Here is a 12,408-nt window from a genome sequence, read left to right on the forward strand (position 1 = left end):
GGTGATCCATAAGTGCCTGGAGAACCATAGAGAAACACCCTTTCCGATTTATGTACTCGGAGGCTAGGTGGGCTGGTGCCAGAATTGGAATATGCATGCCGTCTATCGCCCCTCCACAGTTAGGGAAACCCATTTGTGCAAAGCCAGCCACAATGTCACCCACGTTACCCAGAGTCACGGTTCTTCTGAGCAGGATGCGATTAATGGCCCTGCAAACTTGCATCAACACGACTCCAACTGTCGACTTTCCCACTCCAAACTGGTTAGTGACCGATTGGTAGCTGTCTGGAGTTGCCAGCTTCCAAATTGCAATAGCCACCTGCTTCTGCACCAGCAAGGCAGCTCTCAATCTCGTGTCCTTGCGCTGGAGTGTGGGGCTGAGCTCAGCACACAGTCCCATGAAAGTGGCTTTTCTCATCCAAAAGTTCTGCAGCCACTGCTCGTCATCCCAGATTTGTGTGATGATGTGATTGCACCACTCAGTGCTCGTTTCCTGAGCCCAAAAGTGGCGTTCCACGGTGGCGAGCATGTCTATGAATGCCACAAGCAATCTCTTGTCATGTGAGTTGACATCATCGTCGGACTCCTCACTGTCAGTTTGTAGCTTAAGGAATAAGTTGACTGCAATTCGTGATGTGCTGGTGAGACTCATCAGCATATTCCTCAGCAGTTCAGGATCCATTCCCACAGACCGAAAGGGAAGACAGAGTGCGCAGTACAAAACATGTTGAAAGATGGCGCCAAATGTGGATGGAAGCACAGGGATTGTTAGGATGCGAAGCGATGCATCACAGGGCATTGGGAAAGGACCCAGAATGCCCTGCACCCACCCGCCTCCTTCCCACAAGCCACAGCGCCAGACTGGGAAGAGGTGCTCCGTGGGATAGCTGCCCATAATGCACCGCTCCCAATGCCGCTGCAAGTGCCGCAAATGTGGCCACGCCAGTGCGCTTGCAGCTGTCAGTGTGAACACATTGCAACACTTTCCCTGCTGCGCTGTCCGAGGGCTGGTTTAACTCAGAGCGCTCTACATCTGCAAGTGTAGCCATGCCCTTAGAGGCAGGCATTTGCCCAGACAAACCATGTCATAAGCATAAGCATGTACTTGTGAGCAAATGCCTATAGCTGTAGGGAAATGCCTGTGTCTTCTCCCTAGTTGCCATAAAGTGCCTGCAGATCAAAAAGAGGGTGAGTGATATGAACTGTGTCTGGGGCACACGCTCTATCCCCTGTAGTACTGGAATTCAATGGCTGTTTGTTGGGAGCAACATCGACTCAGAGGCTTGCTGGCCTTGCTCACTTAGGTTGCGGAGTGTTTTAACAGATGGTAACACAGCCGGTGTGGGTTCTCAATTCAGCATTCCCCCAGCATGTGCTATAGGCCTGATGTCTCTGACAGGCTCCCTAGGCAAAGCAGAGCGGGTACGAACTTTGATGCATAGCAGATTGAGCAAGTCTGCATGGGTGTGTTGGGGACACTGGGGCATGGCCACTAGGTAACTCAAGGGGATGGAAGACCACGAGTATCGATGAAGCCCCCTCGCACTAGGCCCAAGTGTCCTTGGCCCCCCTGCCTGGAGGCATTTGCAGCAGCTCTGCGTACTAGGCCCAAGTGTCCTTGGTCCCCCCGCCTGGAGGCACTCACAGCAGTTACGCTGAGGATCTGCAACAATATGTTGCAGAGTCAGACTGCCTGAAACTAAACAAGGCCAAACAGGGCAGATATGGAAGAAAAATGCTGAATAAAGCAGCTTTATGTATAGTTTAACAAATGATACAAAAAACAAGAGAACTAGCTGGTAACTGGATTGACTGGCTATATGGATACTTAGGGCAGCTTGCTATTGGATAAGTATGCTGAAGAAAGGATGTATAAAAGCCTGTGTAACTTCCTGCTCTGTGTGCAGGATTTGAGATTCTATTCTCCCTGTACCTTTTTGAAGCTTCAAATAAACTTTTCTGCTTCTCCACCCCGTTGTGATTATTGGGTGAAGCACACTGGGTAGCAAACCAACCCCTGCTGTTGTTTTGCCTCTCGGCACTGGGTGCTGGCAACAGCTTTTGGCGTCCCTGGGTGGGCGACGAGGCTGCTATTTAGCCTTGCCCGGACCCCTCCTGGAGGTCGAGGATTGTGGCGAGAACCGACGCCCAGCACGCACCGGTGACTTCATTGGGGGCCTCGGAGGAGATGCGATTTGATCGACCCCGGAGGGCACAACGGTGCAACGCACTCATATAGTGGAGAAGCAGCTGTGGACGATGGTGAGGAACCAGTCCCTTGGACATAGGGGAGAAGCAGCTGCGGACGATGGTGAGGAACCGGTCCCTTGGATAAGGTAGGAACCTTTTGAAATCCCGATTGTATGCTCTGTTGGAACCTGGGGACACCCAGAGTTACCCTGTAGGTATGGGACAGGGACAGAGCTCGGGGGTTAGGGCATGGTGTACGCCCCTAGAGTGCATTCTAGCAAACTGGAAGGTATTTGGTGCAGATCCGATGACTAGGAGCCAATTAAAACGATTCTGTACAGTTGACTGGCCTCAATATCAACTAGAGGACCAGGAGTGGTGGCCACCAGGAGGGTCAATTAATTACAACATGATCCTCCAATTAGTTTTGTTTTGTCAGTGAATGGGTAAATGGAATAAACATTTGTATGCACAAGCGTTTATGGCTTTAAGAGATAGAACAGAGTTGTAATTCTGCAGAGCTGTAATTTTACTCTGACTGGTTCGGTAGTAGCTAATGTTAGTCCCCAGACCCCCACCCCCACTGTAATGGCAGAGCCGGTGTCCCCTTCGGCCCCCACACCCCCACCTTATAAGGGTAGGATGCCTCGGGTTACAGAGATTGCCTCCTCGGTGGGACTCTATCCTTTGCTTACCGAGACTGTTGTTGCTTGCCCAGGGGCAGAGGTATGTCAGGCTACCACTATGCAAGTTTACACCCATGTGCCATTCAATCCAATAGACTTAGCAGCTTTTAAAACACAAGCTGGGGAATTCTCCATGAACCCAAGCAGGTTTATTTCAGTCTTTGAGGGGTGCCTCAGTAGTCACAAGCTGGATTGGGACAACTGTAATATCCTCCTGAGAACTCTGTTGTCTGAGGTAGAGGGATCAGGTTACAGCTAAGGCAAGGGGAGCGTCAGCTTTCAAGCGAGAAAAAAAAAAGAAAGAAAGGAAGCTATCTGTCAAGTTCCTACCCCAAGTAATCGTAAGCGGCTCAGGGCATTTCTGGGTATGGCAGGCTTTTGCAGGATATGGATCTCAGAGTTTGGACTGTGGGCTAAACCCCGTACGACTGTGTAAAAGGAGCAGATCATGACCCCTTCTCTTGGACCCCAGAGGCTGACAGGGCATTTAAAATCCTGAAAAGAAAATTGATGGAAGCCCCGGCACTGGGCCTGCCGGATCTCTCTAAGCCGTTTCAGTTATATGTACATGAACGAAAGGGGGTGCCCTAGGAGTGCTCACACAGCTGTTAGGAGCGTGGAGACGTCCCATGGCTTATTTTTCTAAGCAACTGGATCAGGTTGCAAAGGGTTGGCCGGCATGTTTACAGGCGGTCGCAGCTATTGCCCTAGTGCTTGAGGAAGCCGAGAAGCTAACATTGGGAGGGGTTATGCAAATCTATACTCCCCATATGGTCCGAGCCTTATTGGATGCAAAGGGAGGGCTTTGGCTCACCCAGGCTTGGATTGCTCGGTAGCAGGCTAAGCTGTTAGAGAACTCTGAAGTCACCTTACAGCCTTGCCCCTCCCTTAACCCAGCCATCCTCTTGCCAGAAACAGAGGAACAGAAACATGACTGTTTAGAGATCATAGATGCCCAGTACTCCAGCCGTCTGGATTTAAAGGATGTACCCCTCCCAAATGCAGATTATGAGTGGTACACTGATGGTAGCAGTACTGTAATAGATGGGCAAAGGAGGGCGGGTTATGCTGTTGTGACCCTTCATGACACTGTGGAAGCTGAAGGTTTGCCTGCTGGGACCTCTGCCCAGCTTGCCGAACTAATAGCCCTGACCCGTGCACTTGAACTGTCAAAAGGAAAGCGGGTCAACATTTTTACCGATTCAAAGTATGCTTTTGGTGTGCCGCATGCTCATGCTGGCCTATGGAAGCAAAGGGGAATGCTGACAGCCCAAGGCTCCCCAGTCAAGTACGGGCCCCAGATCCTCCGGCTCCTAGAAGCCATACAACTTCCCTTGGAAGTGGCGGTGGTACACTGTAAAGCCCATCAAAGGGAAGATCAAGATGTGGCCAGAGGTAACGCCCGGGCAGATAGAGAGGCTAAGCATGCTGCCACCCTGCCATCCCCTCAGACTACGAACGCCCATATGCATGCCCTTATCCCATCAGTAGGGGAGCTTCCAACCCCTCAGTACTCTGGAGAGGAGAGACAGCTAACTGACAAACTCGGTCTCCGGGAAAAGGAGGGATGGCTCCATTCCCCGGAAGGGAAGGTCCTCCTACCAAAGGGCCTGATCAGGTCAATGCTGCAGAAACTACATCAAACCACTCATGCTGGCAGGGAAGCACTTATCCAACTAATGGGAAAATACTTTATCACTTCCGCACTCCGACCCCTGGCTGCCCAGGTACAAGCGGACTGCTTAGTCTGCCAAAAGAATAACCCCCGACCGGGACATCCTGTGCCACCAGCTGCCCTAGAACCCACTCCGGGCCCCGGACAAGTGTGGCAAATAGATTTTACTGAGTTTCCCCGGACCCAAGGGTTCAAATATCTCCTTGTCATAGTGGATCAGTTCAGCGGATGGCCAGAAGCCTTCCCATGCCATAATTGCACTACCAGAACAGTGGCCCTCAAGTTTGTTAAGGAGATCATTCCTCGCTTTGGACTCCCTCTGTGGATGGAATCTGACAACGGGACACACTTCACGTCAAAAATCATTCTAAGCATCTCACATGCCTTACAGATCCCCTGGAAACTCCATACGCCCTGGAGACCGCAAGCCAGTGGTGTAGTGGAGCGTACCAATCAGACCCTTAAACAGCATCTCTCAAAAGTGTGCCAAGAAGCCTCACTGCGATGGCCTGATGCTTTGCCCCTCGTCCTACTCCGTATCCGTGTTCTCCCAAAGGGTAGATTAGGGCTTAGTCCCTTTGAAATTATGTTTGGAAGGGCATGGCCTATGAATGGCACCCCGGTTCTGTCAGGGGAATGGGAGTTGTGTAATGGTTTTTTGTCCCCCGTCTGCTGTTCTCTTGTCTCTCCACAGGTATACCAAGGATTCCCAGCCTCTCCCCCTGGACTCTCCCATCCACTCCTTACAGCCCGGTGACTCTGTGCTTGTTCGTACCTGGAAAGACGAGCCTCTCCAGGAAAAGTGGAAAGGACCCTATACCGTCCTCCTGGTCTCCCATACAGCGGCAAAGATCGAGGGACACAAGAACTGGATCCATCACTCTCGTCTGAAGGCAGTACCCGCCCTCTCGTCAGCAGAACAGTGGACCGTCCAACCTGCTGACTCCTCATCTAGTGATGATCTTGGGCTAAAGCTACTGTTTAAAAGACACAAATAGCGGGCACCTTAACGCTAAAATGGGCCCACCCAGGTACTGGAGACCCTGGGTTGGGAAGACTCTGGTGATAATTAATTGGGTAACATTGTTATTCTCTGTATTGGTATTTCCAAACTGTGCATATCGGGAGCATAACTCCTTTGTTTCGCTTGTGCACCATGTTGCTACTTTAACAAACCAGGCTGATTGCTGGGTATGTGCTCCAACCCCACTGTCCCCCAAAACGGGAATGCCCCTTGACATGCTGCACCTGACCCTAGCAGAATTAACCGCCACCAAAGAGCAGGAAAGAACGGACTCGCCGTTCTGGAATAAGACCTCTTTACAGCAAGCCACCTATCAGGACCAGGAGTATTCAGTTGCAGTACTCACGGAGGGAGTATTATGTTTTACCCGAAACCAATCTGATTACTATGGGCGTCCTGTGGGAAAAAGCTCCTGTGTTATTACACAGTGGGCTGATGAGTATTGGATAAAGACCAAAAGGGGAGGCCAACAGTGTGGGTGTAATGGTTCCTCCCCTTTTAGGGAAACTCTTACAAATAATCTTACCACAAAAAAAGGGTTTGGAAATATAACTTGCTGTCCAGTTAATATCTCCAATGTAGCAAGCCAATGGTGGGTTTGTAGTGGTCCCTATGGCGAGTGTAATTTGAACAGCACAATTAGAAACGCCCCCACTTGTACCCAATCAGGAGGATGGGATGCCCCCTTAGGGGCATATGAACTGTTTGGAAAAGCAGCTAAAGCAGCCTTAAATATCCCAGGAATCCCCTTAAGAAACAGTCCTTACTGGGCCCTACAGGGTCACTATTTTGTATGCGGGCCGAAAGGCTTAAAAGGTGCTGTCAGCCAACTGGACAGGTAGCTGTTATATAGCTCATGGAGTTCCTCATCTTTCCATAACTGCCACACTGCCCAAAGGAAAGATTAGAAATGCCCGAGATACCTCTGTTGAGTCACGAGAAAAGACCCTGCAGCGACTGACTACGGCATTGGAGGGCAATATGAAGAATTCCCTCTCAACTGAGAAGCTTGAAGGGTGCTCTGTACTGGGAATAGTGCCACTGTTTACCGGGCCAGCCATGGCATGCATAGGCCGCTATAAGGCTGTAAGGCTGCAAATGGTACTTGAGAAAGTGGCCCTAGAGTTAGAGGACTCAGTTAGTGATTTAGGGTCAGCAGTAAAAACATTAAATAAAGAGGTACAGCAGCTCAGGACGTTTTCCCTCCAAAACAGGCTGGCTTTGGACTATCTCTTGGCATCCCAAGGGGAGGTTTGTGCCCTCGTCGGGCCCTGATGTTGTGTATATGAAATCTATGAAAAGGTGGTACAGGTTGAGGCCCATGCCCAAGCCGGAGCACAGGTTGTCTACACTGCCCCAGAGAGCAATTGGTTGCAAACCTTGTTTTCAGGCTGGGGTTTGTCTTCTTGGCTTGGTGGTTTGTTTAGCCTGTTATTGAAATTTCTCTTTCCAGTATTGCTTGTATTAATGGTATTATGCTGTGCAGTATCATGTGTCAGGGCCCTTTTGCAAAAGTTAATAAGTCATTCTCTTCAGGGCTATCACAAAGTGCTTATGCAAAGTCCTATTGTAAAGAAATAAGTAGCCCAAGTGAGAAAACTCAGAGCCAAGGCTGTTGAGTGTTCTCAAAGGAAGGAGTGGTTGGGGACACTGGGGCATGGCCACTAGGTAACTCGAGGGGATGGAAGACCACGAGTGTCGATGAAGCCCCCTCGCACTAGGCCCAAGTGTCCTTGGCCCCCCCGCCTGGAGGCACTCACAGCAGTTATGCTGAGGATCTGCAACAATATGTTGCAGAGTCAGACTGCCTGAAACTAAACAAGGCCAAACAGGGCAGATATGGAAGAAAAATGCTGAATAAAGCAGCTTTATGTATAGTTTAACAAATGATACAAAAAACAAGGGAACTAGCTGGTAACTGGATTGACTGGCTATATGGATACTTAGGGCAGCTTGCTATTGGATAAGTATGCTGAAGAAAGGATGTATAAAAGCCTGTGTAACTTCCTGCTCTGTGTGCAGGATTTGAGATTCTATTCTCCCTGTACCTTTTTGAAGCTTCAAATAAACTTTTCTGCTTCTCCACCCCGTTGTGATTATTGGGTGAAGCACACCGGGTAGCGAACCGACCCCTGCTGTTGTTTTGCCTCTCGGCACTGGGTGCCGGCAATAGGTGGGCCATCCAGATCTGCTCCCCATTTTTCACTGCCCCCTTCTATTGCTCAGTCTGCCGGCACACTGTTGAAATCCATGGGAATTCCACATGGGGGTCAAACACAGGAAGTGGAAGATTCCCCCAGTGTGGATTGGAGAGGGGAATGGGGCCCCGAGTATGGCTGCACTCTGGAGTGGAAGTGTAGACATGAGGGGGGAAAAAAAAGCACTCAGCTGATGAGTCAGCAGAAATCACACAGTGATAAGCCACAACATTCTGACTGTTCCGTGGTGCAAAATAATTCCCTAAAACAAACCTGAGCTGCGGTGTGGCTGAGCTCCACTGCCAGGTCCGTTCCTGAATTGCCAACGCCGATCACAATGACTCTCTTCCCCGAGAACTCCTGGGGCTTCTTGTAATCGCGGCTGTGGAAGTAGCGGCCTCTGAACTTTTCGATCCCTGCAAAGAAGGAGCGGAGCAGCTGTGGGTGTGCCCCATGCCTCCTGCATTGTCCTGGGGGTCCAAGATTCAAGAGAATAGCAGGACTGCAAGGGTCTGCAGCATTCCTTGCGCCTTGGGCAGGAGTTACACACAGCAGTTAGATAATCCATGATTGTGTAAAACTGAGTACAAATCCCTTTCCTCTCAGTGGACTCAAGGTCCACATCCTTGGTACATGTGATGTCATCATCCTGCTTGTTCTCCAGCCCCCAGGAGTAGACAGGGACCCCTTGATTTCCAATGCAAGTGACAAGCAGAAAAAAAAATCTTTAAAAAGCGTTTCAGGACTTTAAATTAAATGAAGCAAACTAGGGCAGAAGTCAAGTTTTCCCCTCCCCTTTTATAGGTTACCTTTAAAGCTGTACTGCACAAGGAAACTGAGCTGTTGATGACACTCCTCTGGGGGTCTAATATGCAGCTGGATTTGGCTCTGGATGTGCTTTTCCTTGCTCATAACCTCTGCAAGCCCCATCTTCATTTTAACCCTTGTGACCATGTATACCAAGGAACTTTTGTTTCAGAACTTGGAAATTTCATTTCAAATTTTTAACTTATTATTTTTCATTTTTTCATTTTATTATTTTTACTTTACTTCATAAATTCTCAATAGTAATATTGCATAATAGAACATCACAGTTGAAATACTTGATTTTCATTTAATCTGTTAGTTTTAAAATTGGTAAGGGCAGGTACTATTTAGTAATGATTGAAATACCTTATTTCTTTGATCACAAAGCCTTCAGTTTGTGTCATAATTGAAATGTGAAACTATTAATTTTCAAAATCTCTTGTGAAATGGAAATTCTGAGTTTTGACCAGCTCTAATGCTGAGTGCTCTTGTAAATGCTGCCTCCAGAGTCCAGGCCTCCAGCACAGAACAGGGTATCCACTAGGAGCCTCTGCAGATCTGCTACCTTCTCCATCAGGAAAGCCCTCTGGGTCCCAGGCCACGTGAGGGGATGGAGAGGCTGGAACTAGAACATAATATATGGAGATGCAGAGAGACACAAAGGGTTTAGTATTAGCTTTGCACTCCGCGTCCTACCTGGGAAGGAGTCCAGTGGCAGATGGGCGTTGGTGTGATGGCCGGTGCAAACCATGACCCCATCGAAGATGGCTGACTCCTGCTTCCCCTCAGTCTCCGTGACAACGTCCCATTGGCCCGTGGTGGAGAAATCCGGGCTCTTTGTCACACTGACCACTGTGGTCTGGAAGAAAAAGGGCACTCACAGAGCTGGTACCAGCGAATTTCATCCATTCCCTCGGAATGGAGTCCCTGACACTAACCTCCTCCCTATGCCTGATTCAGCAACCCAGCCAGGCAACACGAGGTCAGCACACAGCTGGGAGCAGCAGCAAGAGGCCAGCTGGGCTCTGTTAGGTTTTGCCTCACAGCCTCTGCGCGCTCACTGGCTCCCACAGAGAATGGGGCTGCAGCGGCTCCTGGGAGCTGGGCCGTAACTTCCGCCAGGCAGCCCCCAGATGAAAGGAGGTCCCAGAACAGCCCCTCTGGTTCTCCCTGTTCCATGAGTGTGAGATGTTTCCTTATGGGGGGCGGAATTCTTTCACCGAGATCTTGCACACCTGTGCATGCACACACTCTCTCTCACTCTCTCTCTCCTACTCCTGCTCGCTGGGCCAGCTCTCCTCACCTTGAAGCGGATGTATTTCAGAAGGTCGAAGTGCTCGGCGTACATGCGGAAATACTCCATGACTTTGGAGTGGTGCATGTAGTTGGGGAAATCGGCCGGGATGGGGAAGTCACTGAAGCACATCATCTCCTTGGAGGTGTTGATGATGACAGATTTGTAGATGCTGGCCCTGCCCTCTTCGGGATTCTCCTGCAGGGAGCAGGAGAACATTATGGGGTGTAACATTAACTATGTGAATTCCCAAAGAACTAAAGCTCTGCAAGTTAAATAGCCAGAATTACTGACTCCGTTTGCAAAAGCTGAGGTGACAGTCATCTTTTGAGTGTCTTTGTCACGTGACATTAGCCTGGGGTGCAGTGGGAACACAATGACATTTCTTTAAATGTTCTTTAAATCCCCTGTGGGGATGACAAATAAAACCAGCAGGAACAAGGAGATCATATGATTGTCTTGAACTTGCAAGAATCATAGGAAAACCTAAAGCACAGTGAATTTAGGAAGGGATAATAAAAAATAGGTTACTGGCTGGAGTCATTTCTAGCGTATAGAATTACTGGCACTGGTTTATAGTCCTTCCTGAGATAAACCATGTCTTCCTCAAGGTGACATATTTTCTTAACTATTTGACTTTTATGCCAGGTACCTAAATCACATGCAAGACCAAGTGACTGTAGAAAGAATCAAAGGCCTTGTTTTCATTACTAAAAAAGGTGAATTTTTTACCTCCTGGAGACTAATGTACCTGAGTTTTTCTCTAGGTAAACCCTCAGTGAAAACCAGGCATGTTATTTTGACCATGAGTTTAACTCGATCGCTGGAGGGGGCAGAGGACTGTTTACCTCTCAGGAAAACTAAAGTTCCTGGTCTTCACTGTCTTATTACCTCAAGTGAGTTACTCTGAGGTAAACAGCACACTTTTTCCAGCTGTGAAGCCAAGACCTAACTTCGTGAAGTGTATACCTCTCCCCAGCCAGATTAACAGGGACCCTGCCCCAACAGGAACTTGTAGGGTTGCCAGTTTTGGTTGGACGTATTCCTGCAGGTTTCCTCACAAGACATAACCTTAAATTAAAAATTAATCTTTAATTCCTGGAGACTCCAGGACAATCGGGGAGGGGGGTAGAACCCTGGGGACATGGCCCTAGCTAAGACTCCCTCAGGTTATTTGCTAGTAGGGAAATCTCACCATAACATCACTGTGGGCAAAGCTCAGAGGAAACAGGGCATCAGAGAATCTAAGCTGAATTAAACTGCTCTGAGCAGGGAGCGGGGCAGCAGAAACACGTTAAACCGTGTATGTTAAAGCCAGAGAGGGTCTCCTTCAACTCGCACCTTCTTTCAGGCCTGGCGCACATTAGTTACACCTCTGCAGACTCCCTCACACATTGGTAAGGGCCTGATCCAAAGCCTCCAGGGTCAGTGGAAAGACTCTCGTTGACTTCACTGGCCTTTGGGTCCGGCCCGTAGCAGGTGCATGGAGCATTGTCTACACAAGAGTATGTTTACAAACTCTTCCCCCATGGCTAGAACCAGCTCAGCAGCACCTGGTGCAGGTGGAGCTTTGGCTGCCACAGCCCTTTTCAGTACCACACCGATTATACCGGCTGTGCTGGGGCTCTCGGGGGGGGGGGGGAAGGGGGGTTAAGAGCAGCTCAGCTGCATTGGTGTTAACAGCACTGGAGATGTTTGTACAGCTCCCTAGCGCAGTAAGGCTGTGGTGGAGTCTGACACATGGCTACTGGCCCTGCATTGTTTTGATGCTAAGCAGAGGTTGGAGTATGCAGAGAAATGCTCGTAAAGAATGTTCCCCTGGGGGAAAGACTGGAAACACTTTTATTTCCACCCCACCAAGCGAGTCAGCACTGAGAGAAACTCAGACCCACCTCAAATCTCCAGAGCCCTCCAATGTCGCTGCTTCTCTCGAAGCAGATGGGCTCCAGCCCCTCGTCCAAGCAGCATTTAATGGAGCTCAGTCCACAAACGCCAGCTCCAATAACTGCAACCCTCTTCTGTGCCATGCCGTCTGGCCTCAGAGTGCTTTGCCAGTCACCTGGGAGAAGGGGATCCTCAGGCCGTATCCCTGTTGGTGCAGTTCAGAGCTGAAGGAGTGGCAATCACTTGCTGGCTCCGAATGAAGAAGCAGCTTGCATCAGGGCCATTCTCTGATCGGGCTGTCTGAGGCACTGAGTTCCGGGGCAGGGAGGATCAGAGCAGGGGTGGGACCACTCCTGGGCTTCTCTCTTGCTGTAAATGCAGCTTGGCTCAGTTGCATAATAAAGTAATTGCTACACTACCAGACAGGATTTACAGGGTTCCTGCAGCTGCCCTGCCACACTTCAGCCCCTGAGCACCCTTCCCATGAAAGGCTCATTCGCCGATCTAACCATGCTTAAAGTATTCTGTCACCACCCCTCACATTTGCCAATCCCCCTGCCTTGCAATTAATTCTTCACCCATCCCCCAAAGAAATCCTGTCTCCTCCAAGTCCCCCATCAATTCTGCCTCAGATCTGTTCCACCTCCCTG

At 49.6% G+C, this 12,408-nt stretch overlaps 1 protein-coding gene across 1 annotated transcript in view; it reads right to left on the reverse strand.

Moving 5' to 3' along the window:
- The window catches only part of LOC144269252 (flavin-containing monooxygenase 5-like), a 31,861-nt gene extending 19,960 nt beyond the window's left edge, over nt 1–11,901 (reverse strand). The window contains exons 1-4 of the mRNA XM_077824770.1: nt 11,767–11,901; nt 9,884–10,072; nt 9,277–9,439; nt 8,047–8,189 (exon numbers count right to left, since the gene is read on the reverse strand). Of these exons, the coding sequence (XP_077680896.1) occupies nt 8,047–8,189; nt 9,277–9,439; nt 9,884–10,072; nt 11,767–11,901 (630 nt within the window). The remainder of the gene's footprint in view (nt 1–8,046; nt 8,190–9,276; nt 9,440–9,883; nt 10,073–11,766) is intronic.
- Nucleotides 11,902–12,408: the final 507 nt, after the last annotated feature.

Source organism: Eretmochelys imbricata, chromosome 8 (genome assembly GCF_965152235.1).
Source record: "Eretmochelys imbricata isolate rEreImb1 chromosome 8, rEreImb1.hap1, whole genome shotgun sequence".
NCBI classification, from domain to species: domain Eukaryota; kingdom Metazoa; phylum Chordata; order Testudines; family Cheloniidae; genus Eretmochelys; species Eretmochelys imbricata.